Source organism: Candoia aspera, chromosome 5 (genome assembly GCF_035149785.1).
Source record: "Candoia aspera isolate rCanAsp1 chromosome 5, rCanAsp1.hap2, whole genome shotgun sequence".
Lineage (NCBI taxonomy): Eukaryota > Metazoa > Chordata > Lepidosauria > Squamata > Boidae > Candoia > Candoia aspera.
The window spans coordinates 36,063,857-36,075,916 of NC_086157.1; the positions used below are offsets into that span (position 1 = coordinate 36,063,857).

Consider the following 12,060-nt stretch of genomic DNA (forward strand, 5'->3'; position numbering starts at 1 on the left):
TTGTGCTATATACTTGAAATTAGCATGACCAAATCTCCTGTGCATCAGGTGTACACATTGGTCATGATATGGAGTGTTGCCAACTGCAGCCTTGCAGCTTGGCTTCCTTGCATTTTGCACAATGTACAAGGAGTCTTTTAACATACCAGTAGCACACAATTTCCCATTTTTTCGTATCTCACAACCATTTTTCTTAAATGTTATGATATACCCTGTTGCAGCCAATTGTGCCACAGATAAAAGGTTTGATTGTAAATTTGGCACATACAACACACCTTTTACAGTTTCTCCTAAGCAGGATAAATACAAGTCACCTTGTCCCATAATTTTGGTCACAGACCCATCAGCCAAAGATACACTTTGTCTTCAGTTTTAGACAGTGACACAAAAGAGCTTTTACAATTACATAAATGACAACTGGCCCCAGAATCTAACACCCATACATCAGAATTACCCTTCTCAGCAACCTGTGCAATTTGGGTTGTCTGAAGAGCCTTCTTCTGTGTTGCCCTTGTGTTCTTCTTCTCTGTCTTTCTACTCTTGGGTCTCAAGGCACAGTCTCTTTGCAAATGTCCAGCTGAACCACAAGTGAAGCATCGCTGGCTTGCTAGCGCTGTGGCCTCAGGTTCCTTTCCCTTCTTTTCCCTCGTTTTCTGGTATTGCAGCTTTCCAGAAGAGATGGGGGGGGATCTTTCCTCTCTCTTCTCCCATTCAGCGAGTAAGCGCTGTGTAACATACGATGGGGTGAGGTCTGCTTCAGGCATAGCCTCCAGGGTACAAATCAGCGTGTCCCACGTTGCATTCAGTGAGGACAGGAGGATATATGATTTTGTGAGAGGTGTAAATTCCATTCCTCTCTCCTGCAACTCAACAAACAGCTGCTGAATATAATGCAGGTGCTCAGGAAGGCTATCTCCTTCTGCAAGGTAGGCTTTGTACAGCTTTTTCGTCAGGGTAACTTTACTCCCTGCTGTTGCCTTTACATATAAGTCTCTCAAAGCATCCCAAAGTTGCTTTGCAGACTGCATGCCTCACACGTGGACTAGCTGATTGTCCTCAACTCCCAAGATAATGGTGGCTCTAGCCCGCTCATCCTGTCTCAGCCATTCAGCACTGGGATTTTGGGGGGTTTGCTCACCAATTGGCAGCCAAAGATTCTCTCTGCGAAGATTCATCTCCATCTTCAGGGCCCAATTCAAATAGTTGGTCTCTGATAGGCGCTCCAGAGGCATCGCTGAGGGCTGGGAGGTAGCCATGGCTTCTTCCTTCTTTTGCAAGTCACCTCAACTAGCTTCTTTGTCCTGTAGACGGGCAGTTGCTGGAAAATCTCCAGGTGGCTCCAAAGAAAATCTTCACAGGTCTTTGCTACCTGCCTTTAAATTGTGCATGAGGTGTGGAGCTGATCTCTCTTTTCTCTCTGGGTTTTACTGGGCTTACTCACTGGGCACATAACCTGTTGGCAGAATGCTGGGAAAGCCTTTAGCCCAGGAGAGATCAGAAAAGTCACACACACCAGGCATATCTATAAAAATAATTTATTTACAAAAAGGAAAACATATTTAAAGGACTTAGCTCTCCTGGCTTGCTACATATCGGCAGAGAGAAAAAAGAGGAAGTAAGAAACAAGTCCGGGCAGGTTTCCTCCCCCCAGGCAATTTGCATGAAGCACGTGCGAGGAGACAATCAAATACAACCTCTTCACCCGGCCAAAATGATTAGGTACAATAGCAGTCTTAATCGTTAGTAGGAAAACCTCAACAATTTGGACAATTGGACTGATCAGAATTTGCTTATAACAACTCAATAGTTGTTCCTCCTTTGAAGTTTTTCCTTTCCAAGCAACCTATGGCTACCGCCCCTGCATCCTGCCTTCACTGTTCCTTGCTTCTTTGATGTTCTTCAGGAGGGGCAGGCTGCTCCGGTCTTCTTAAAGAGACAAACTTGGCTAAGGTTGCATGTAAGTATACCACAGACGAATGTGGGCAACAAAGCAGCAAGACTGGGGCGGGGGTGGGGGGAGATTTGGTAAGTCTTTCCACTAAGTTTTTGCCTTCCACCAATCAAAGTATATTGCCTCTTCCCAGTTAAACAACAAGTTAAGCCAGTGGCCTTCTGTCTACAATTGCCTCCTGCATTCTTGAAGGTCCACACAGTATTTCACAAGCCACTCTTGATTCAGAAGCCACCCTTTTCCTTACGTTTAAGGCCTGTCCATATCCTACTGCTCCCTTCCTGATTTTGGCAAAGAGGGATACACAGTGGAATGTATTCTGGACTCAAGACTCAGAAGGGGATACTTAGAATATCTGATTCATTGGCTGTCAAGGGTGGTAGCAATAGTATTCCATCAGGTAGAGGCTAAAATATGTTCTGAAGGAATGCAGGGAACAGAAATATTCTACTCTTCCATCAACATGTCCACCTTTTCCAGAAAGAGGGGAGGGGAATTGGAGACAACTAGTGTAGAAACTGGTTGGGGGCATAAAGTAGACAGAGAGGCTTTGGCCAGATTGGGAATGGTGGGGACACAGTTAATGCCCCTTGTCAGATTAAAGCCATCCTAAAAAGGTTGAAGAAGACATTGAAAACTTATTATGAGCAGCTTTCCTGCTCTCACAATGAATGATGTAAGAGTATATACCAGTCTTCCATCAAGAGATGCAGATTATTATATATTCATTCTTTTTTCTTTCTTTTTTTTGCTCACTGCCATCAAGAGACTCCCAATGGGTTACAAATTCAACAACAAAGCATCTACAGTACAGGTTTGTGTGTGTGTGTGTGTGTGTGTGTGTAGGAAGACATATACCACCCATATGGGTGAGAAGGGATATTTTATTAAATATTTGTCTCATAAATATTTTTCAGGAGTATGAGAAGCTGGAGAAGTACCAGGGCCTGAAGGAGGAACTAGAGAGGATGTGGAAAGTGAAGGCCAAAGTGGTCCCAGTGGTGGTAGGGACACTGGGGCTGTGACTCCCAAGCTAGCAGAGTGGCTCCAACAGATCCCAGGAACAACATCAGAGCTCTCTGTCCAGAAGAGTGCAGTGCTAGGAACAGCTAAGATACTGTGCAGAACCCTCAAACTCCCAGGATTCTGATAGAGGACCAGAGGTTGAAGAAGACACATACCACCTATACAAGTGAGAAGGGATTTTTTAAAAAAATATTTGCAAAGTTACAGGGGGTACATTTACAATCTGAAGAAGGCATTCAAAAGTTGTGGGCCAGGTTGCTGGACTTATGTATCAAATGGCTACAATTTGAGGTTCAAGCTCATGGAAAAGTATTGGAGGAAATATCACAGAATGGTTCTTGCAAGTCCTTCCAGGTCCAGCCAGGTTCTGGGGTCAAAAACACCATGATACAGGACAGACAACAGTTGAATTGGCTGAAAAATATGTGTCCATTCATAAAGTTGAATAGGCAGGTAGTGGTGTCTCTGAGGTTGGCAAACAACCTAAAGCTGGAGGTCGACCTCCCAGAGAAAGGAACAAACTTCAAATAGACAGATCTCTTAAAGAAGCAGGGGAAAGTAGAGAAACCACAAAGGGACAAACAAAAGAGAGAGAAAGGAACAAAGAAATGTCTTACAGAGATCCATCAACAACTACAGTGTAGATGCAAACTAAAGTACCCAGCTTATAGAATACCAGCCAGGTTACTTCAGGCACATATTCCTAAACTGGGAATCTTCCAAATATGTTGATCAATTCATGAGCCACCACTGATAACTCTGGGAGCTGAAGTCAACATATCTGGAGGGGACAGCTGCCTTAGAGGAGCACTCATATTCACAAGTTTGTAAAAATTGCAATTTTCACCTCCAACATCAATTGAGTGAATTCTTCATTGCTGAGAAAAGAGGGCTTCCACTCCTGTTGAACATCACAAAGTTCTGCCTGTGCTGAGAATTCTAAACAAATTAAAATATCTTATTATAAATCTACTAATGACTAAGTCACAGTACAACTGCCATAAGATTTTTTTTAACAAACTTATCTTGACTTCTGTAAGAGATCTACACAGATGAGGGTTTGGAGATCAACTGCACAATGACTAATTTGCAAAATGTATCTTTTCTTTTTAAAAATGGCCTTTAGCTTCCACCATATGCAATGTTAACATTTTACATACAAGGTCTCCTTTTTTGTCTGCCTGCCCTTAAAAGAAGAAGTCACACAGAATAATCTTTATTCTCTTTTATCAGTCCCAAATCTGAAATTTGTTATAGTGATAAAATCAGATCAAGAGTAGCTTTTGGTAAGTATATATACACATAAATAAGCATGCGTACTTGTTTGTCACTTGTATACATTAATGGAGGGCAGTAATCTTAAGGACTAGATTTAGCTGAAATTGGCAACCCTAGATGGGATTTGTATAGGATTTTGTTTTTAAAGTTTTTTTCTATCTATTTTTCCTTTTCAGGTGGGGTCATCTTAAATTTAGGATCATCTTCTTATTGGATAAATGTGGTGCCTATTTTGGAGATGGAATCCTTAATTCAGCAGGAGGCAACCTGATGACTACAAATGTTTTGTATTACATCCTCAATCACTGATCATGTTGACAGAGTTACTAGAGGTGTAGTTTTCTCCCTACTTTAATAAAAATGCATAAGGCTTGGGTGTGATTAATCAGTGGTAAGGAGAGATGTGCTTAGAGTCATCCTTCTTTTTATGCTTTCCTACATTGCAGAAACCAGGTCCTGTGAGCTTTCTTAAATTCAGTTCTGGATGCGTATTAATAATTGCTACACAATATGGGTATTATTCTAGGATATTGCTTAGCATTCAATTATTTGATCTTGAACCTGTTACAATTGCGTGTACTCTATACCCTTACACACATTAAACATGTAACATAGGAGAAGTAATTGTATTTTGAAAGACACATGGAAAAGCTGTATCTTCCAAAGACTCTCAGCTAGTCAATACTTCCAGTTGCATATTATTGTCTTTAAAACATGTTGTCTCTTATCATTTGTGAAGGACTCCTCGCATGTAATTACTATGGTAAATGTAAAATAATTATAATTAAGAATTCATATTTTGGCTTTATATCAAAAGCATGGGTTTCCAAGATGGTGACTATACACCGCATCCTTTGCACCTATCAGATTCCTTGCACATCCTGATATTTTCATTAATTAAAGGTAATTAGTTTAACTAATTGGGAAATTTCTGTATGGGACTATCAAACTTCCACTCCCACTGCTACTGTTGTTTTCTGTAATGTCTCTGGTCTCCACAAAATGCCAAAGGCGTTTTTAGAATTTTTTTAAAAATAGTGGAGAGTTGCAGGAAAGGAAAATACATAAATTTTGGTGAAGTAAAAAATGGGTGCATTTTGCCTGCTTTTTCCTTGGTGTGAAAATATTAGTTGTTTTCTTTTGCTTGTTTGGCAAGTAGTTTTATAAATTTTAAGTTTATATTAAGGACCTGCAATCAATTTATATCTCCTCAGAAAGAGGCCTAATGAATAGAAACTTTGTTCTAGACAGATATAAAACAGCATACTGTGCAAGTAAGAGTTTTGATTGATATGCAAAATGTATACAAGTGCAGAAACATTTTCTATGCTTGTACTGTGCTTGGTTATAAGCACATAATAAATAAAATAACCAACTATTACTACTACAGTATGTGTGTATGAGATGGCATTTTGGTTGCATGTGTGTGGAATGGATATCACCAAGTTGCCTTATTGAATTGGAAGCTGGAGAACAAAATAGTGGATTGGACTTCCAACTCTACATCTACCTTTCCAAATGCCTTCCAGGAAATAATCGTTTTATTATTTGCAGTAACTATAAAGGCAGTCATTTTATGAGAGTAGCTATGACCCTCTCTCAAAATTCCAATTATATTTGTTTGAAATGCTAATTTCTGGCAAAGACTGTGGCTAAATTGGAGTTTGTTAAAATATGTTTCCTGAATAATTTATTTTAAGTAATAGAGTATATGTAAAATATTTCAAATTTGACCCATCTCAAGTTTTAGATACCCTGTTATGAACAAAGTGTTTCAAAGCAGAGCTGTTAGGAACTGAAAGACCTCAAAATGATCAGAGTGGTCCCTTTCAAAGCAAAATACTTGTTTTCAACTAAAAGAACAATCTGTTCCAGTAAATGATTTGCACTCTACTTTTAATAACAAAACAAACTGAGAACTGAATGGATTGTAAGACAACACAACAAGGTTGTTTCAAATGCTTACCACTGTGTTTTTGGAGGAAACCAATGACTTTTTCAAGAACTGTAGTTTTGTCCATTTTACGTGTGTTTCCAGGAAGCATTGAGCTGAGCTCCTTAATGAGAACATTGAACTGGTCACGCCTCTTCTTTTCAGACTTGTTACGTGAAGCCCTATGAACAGAATGAAATTGTTAATAGACACATGATATAGAATCATTCATGTTTATTTATCACTGTGATTTGTTCTTAAGAAAATTAGTTCTTTACATTATAATGAAATAAACTAAAAGACAACAAACAGCTAGGAGAACATAATTGCTTTGGCTACAAGTATACCATGATGTTGTGAATTCACAAATTCCTGAAGCTAACATGTGAAGGGAAGGATTCTGCATTTCCCACATTCCTCTGTTCAGTGCAAATATAGGATGGAGGAAGCATAGGAGATGTTTACTGACTGATTGCTTTTTCTCATACAGCTGTATAGTTTCATTCTTTGGGGAAGCATAAGTCATATTTTTATTTATAATCCTTTTATTTAGTAGGCCAATTTGAATATACCTCATATAGCAATATCTAGCATTTATTTTAAACATTTACTATGCCTCCAATCCACAGGTGAACTGAACATTATTCGCAATGGCTGCTGCTGGCATGTTTAAGTCTTCTTGCCAAAACCTTTATTTCTCTAGATAATTAGGGTAGCAGTCATGGGCAAGTGACACAACAACTCCAATAGAAGAGAATATCTGCAGCACTCAGGGTTGAACTATGGAGTCCTTGGTGCTCTCTGAGCTTGGTTGTTGGCTTGCAGACGTTTCATTACCTGACTAGGCAACATCATCAGCAATGTTACTTACTTGGGTAATGAAACATCTGCAAGCAAACAAACAAGCTCAGAGAACACCAAGGACTCCACAACACAATAACTTTTAAAGAACCAGTGACTGTGCATAGATAATCCAAATAAACTTTAAACAACCACCAGTGGCCACTGAAGAGATGCACAAAACACTATCAACTGAATGATCAGATGAGTTCACAACTTTTGTTTCCCATGACTCTTCTCTGGTATGATAATCAAATAGAATGGGTATATCTGTGTCTATTTTCTTCAGCCTCCCAACATGTTAGCTTAATTCACACATTCACACATGCATGGAAAGCTCAAGTATGGCCCATATGTGCAAAACATCTGTTGAAATCATGTTGTGACTAGATTTTTGGTATATATTTGTTAGTGTATACACCATATTTAGATGGCCTTCAGTTTACTGTTGAACATGCAAAGTTGGTGAAAATTGAGCAAGTACACATTATAAGATAGAAGAACACATGCACAATCTGCCTTTTCTATGTAATGAGCCAATAAAGGAAAGGGAGCCAACAAAACTGCTATTATGTCAATGCATGTCACTGGAAAAAGGAGTTTAACCTAATTAGTAAACCCTAGTGCAGTATCCATCTTCCCTCCTTCCCCAAAGACATACATTAGTCCCCCATGTTGTTATATCTCTCCATGTACAATGTATGTTAGATGAGGCTCAAAATACATTTTAACGTTGCTTGGATCCTAAAGTTTGATGCCTACAACTTTACTAAACTAAACATGAAAGCAGTGATTATGGCTGAAGAGAAGCTATGGATGAAGTGTGGTAGACCCTCTCCAACTGAAAAATCTATGAGCAGGACTATTGATAACAATAAAAAATACTGTATTGCAATAAACCCCATTTGTGGGCTAATGAATCGAGCTTTTGAACCTTCATCATTAGTCTTACTGATGATGACAAAGCATATTTAGTACTTGCTTAGGAAAACAAGTTGCTTTCATCAGAAAAATTTGGACTATTTGTGTTTTGTTCTCTGGCAAATGAGATACAAAGGAAGTTCTCTTTTAGAACAGAAAATGGTTTCCTGGAAGACAAGGACTATATTACTGTATGCATGTTAAGTCTAATCCCTTTAAGAAAAAAACTTAATATTTAATATTTACCACTTTGGAGCTGCACAGTGGTTTGCACTAATAGTATGCTTTTTGTCTGCTAAAAGACTGATATCAAAAACTCTTCAGTTCAAATGTTGTATTTTCATGAACTCTTACATGGCTTTAGGCAAGTCATTCTCCCTCAGTCTCCAGTATGGCAGATCATAATGCGGAATTACTTTACACATTGTTATTTAAATTAAAATTAGATAATGCACTCAGGATGTAAGTATTACTGTCAATTAATATATTTATTGTATTAGTTTAATATTTTTTCAGATATTAACCATAGTAAATTTCTAGAAAGACATTAATCTTTAAAGAAACTGAATGCTTAGTGCTGCTCTTCATGAATTTAAGCAGAATTGCATCCTGCTTATAAATAGTTCTGTTTATCATCTAGGAAACTATTCTTTTTCATAACTGGTATTAGACTGTTTTGTATATCTATTTCTCTTTTTAAAGGCTTTGTGGCTCCTTTTCTCAAAAAAAAAAATGGTACAAAACAGCTCTGGAGATTCTACTGTTTTTTCAAATGTTAGCAGGCTCCTTCTCCTTCTCCTTCTCCATCTTAAAAGAACTATGTTAAACAGAAAAAAAAAATTCCCCAAAAGCTGGCTACTCACCTTTTTGCCCTGTCTTTCTCATCCTCATCCATCAGATTGTCTGAGCAGTGTTTTCTGTTGAAAGAATTCAGAATAGTTGTAATATATAATTTCACTAGATTTATTTTATGTTTATATTTCAAACAAAATCAATGTGCCATTACTTACTTCATTGTGACACTAAATTTATTTTAAGTCAGTAGTTCTATGAATCATCACTCAGTACTCTTATTTCCTTGTTGTAGCCATTTCTGAATAATTTCCTTCCTTCCTTCCTTCCTTCCTTCCTTCCTTCCTTCCTTCCTTCCTTCCAACTTCTTCCCCAAAGTTCCAGCGCAAAGGGTACTTGTAAAATAACATAACAGGAGTGACAACATACAGTATGAGACCCAGGGGAGGAACCAACTCCTGGATATTCAACATGAGATGCAAGTCCCTGCAGTTTTCTTGGCAACATTTTTGGAAGTGATTTGCTATTGCCTTCTTCCTAGAAATGAGAGAGAGTGACTGATCCAAACTTACACAGCTGGTTTCATGCCTATTTTGTTGTTTATTTGTTCAGTCACTTCCAACTCTTCATGACTTCATGGATCAGCCCACGCCAGAGCTTCCTGTTGGTCGTCGCCACCCTAAGGTGAGACTAAAACTCATGGTCTCCCATTTTCTAGCCTAGTGCCCTCAATCTCTACACCAGACTGGCTCCCCTACACAATTAAGATAAGGCAAAAACATGAACATAAGTATTATTGTTTGTTGGAGTGAACACTATATTCAGATAGATGCAAACAAGCAAATACCTAGCGTTGACCGCAATTAACCTCTTAGCTGTTCATAAATGGAAGTCAGGGATTTGTCGATAATGATGAAACTCCCCAGAGCACTCATTCATAATGCAGCAAGTAAGCTTCTAAATTCTCCACAGCTCTTGTTTAGTTAACATCCGGACTGACTATGCCACCAGGGACTCACAAAATGATTTTATTATTGCCATCTCAACAATCTATTGTGTAGCTATTTGCAATAACCCAGACCAAATATGATGACATCCCTTTCTATCTAAGCTAGTATTAAATAGACTTATTGCTGTACTGTCTTTTAGAATTAACTTCAACCACTGTGTATTTTAGTTTATTTGTTTAACTAAAGCTTGGCTTAACACACTTGTTTATCCCAGCCCTTGCCATACAGTAGACTGCAATCCACATGAACAAATGTTTCTGTATTACTTCTTATGAAGCTTTTTAAAAATCCCCAATCCTTTATTCATGTGACTAAGAAATATTACTTAATTAAACAAAAAAGCCATGTTTATATTTTCCACTGAAACATTTTAGATACTATTTTGAATTGTTAAATGGCAATTATTATTCTCTGAATATTGGTTAGTAGTAAATCAAGCAATTTATAAAGTACAATCCTTTCACTGTCAGTGACACCAATGTAAGGCCTGGACAAACAAGTAGACATTCTGATAAAAACCCTGTTTTGCTTTTATCTTTTTGCCAATAGCATTGGGAACTCTTTGAAAGAAAGGAGTAATGAACTGATAGTTCTCATAGCCTTTTGATTAAAATCAAGTATAGTGCTTACCTGTCTTCTAACTTTGGGTATTTGTTAACTGATTCAATTATTAGGTCTTCTTTGCTCCAGAAAGGACTTGCCTGCCTTATATTACTCTATATATTACAATTTTTTGTAAATACAATTTTTTGTATGGCCAAAAATGCAGGCTGCTGCTTTCCCTGGAAGGACATGGACTGCTGCAAATTTATATTTAATAATACTGTATATATTTGTTAGCTGTAGATGTAAAATTTCTAATTTTTCATCTAATGTTTTAAAATATTCTCTAATAAAAAGGCCTGATATATAAATAAAGCTGTGAAGTAAGTCTTGTGGGAAATGAGATACTTCTGTTGTCTTCTAATTAAACTTTTACAGAAAATAGAGTAGCAAACATTGTAAACTAATATGAATAAAGATATCCATCTGCACAGCTCAAGGTATGCCTATTCCCATCCAGCAATGCCAAACAACCTTCTAAACACAAAAGAGAAAAAGTAGGTCACTTGGGCAACACTGTCCTTGTGATGCAACTGTAATGGTTGTTTTATGGTCAATGCTTCCTTAGCTGATTGCAGCAATAAGGACTCTATGAAGATTGCCATAGATGATATTAAGTCTTTCATGAACATGTGATACATGTTTAGCTGGCACACTAACACAACAACAAGAATACAGTTAAGAAACTGTGTAAAGTTTGACGAAAGCTCAGATTTTTGAGCATCTAGTATTCAGGAGGTAGGATAAATTATGCCAAATTTCTGCCTCATTATATCCATTTCCAGATAGCTACAGGAACATATACACCTAATTTCATATGTGTGGCAGAACATGAACATTCAAGGACAAGCCAGATGCATTACATACAACATTTTCCTCTCATTTTCATAAATTAGTGCTATATCATTCATGGATCTTTAGACACATACCACGAGCTGTAACTGACCACAGTGGCTTGTATGAACTTCTTTACTTCCATAATGTTTTTTAAAAATGTATATCCAATAGTGTTGCATTTGTTCCACTTTACAGTACAATTCTCTTGAAAGAGAAGTTTTGGAGTGAATGGTGGAAAAATTACAGAAACTGATATTTAGTTGCATGAATACATGAAAAGCCACAGTTTGATGCTTTGCTTCTATTAGGCTTAATATATAACTATTAAAAAGAAGTTTTCCAATGGATTGTACATTTATATTTCCTTCAGTTCCTAGTATTGATAAAATTATAATGTAGCACTTTGTATATAAAAGGGCACACATCTTAAAATAGCTGGTTGAAGCTGAGAGCAAATTGTATGAGATGAATAACTCCTACAAGCACCCTGTACCTATTTTCTGAATCATCAGTACACTTAAATGTTACTTCCAGAGGATTAGTTTTATTCTTCATAAAACTGAAGATAACTACTTGAATGCAACATTTCGAACTAATCTGAAATAAACGTACAGTATGTTGTGAACAGTGTTTGCATGGACTGCTTCCTCAGGTCCCAAGATAGTTTACAAGATTAAAAAAAAAACCATACAGCATAAAAATCATATTTAAATTTGAGATAAAAATGAAACTTATCAAATCAAAGGGATTAATAAAACACAAGAGCTAAATCAGATTTATTTATTTATTTGTTTGTTGATCAAATTTTTTATCACTGCCCCTCTCCCCCGACAAGGAGGGACTCTGGGTGGTTTACAACAAAACAAAGT

General features: G+C 37.4%; 1 protein-coding gene across 1 annotated transcript in view; it reads right to left on the reverse strand.

Annotated features, from left to right (window-relative positions):
* Positions 1-12,060, reverse strand: part of NPAS2 (neuronal PAS domain protein 2) — an 81,275-nt gene that overhangs the window by 47,404 nt on the left and 21,811 nt on the right. The window contains exons 2-4 of the mRNA XM_063304404.1: positions 8,813-8,866; positions 6,222-6,370; positions 3,825-3,916 (exon numbers count right to left, since the gene is read on the reverse strand). Coding sequence (XP_063160474.1) covers positions 3,825-3,916; positions 6,222-6,370; positions 8,813-8,844 — 273 coding nt within the window. The 5' untranslated portion in view covers positions 8,845-8,866. The remainder of the gene's footprint in view (positions 1-3,824; positions 3,917-6,221; positions 6,371-8,812; positions 8,867-12,060) is intronic.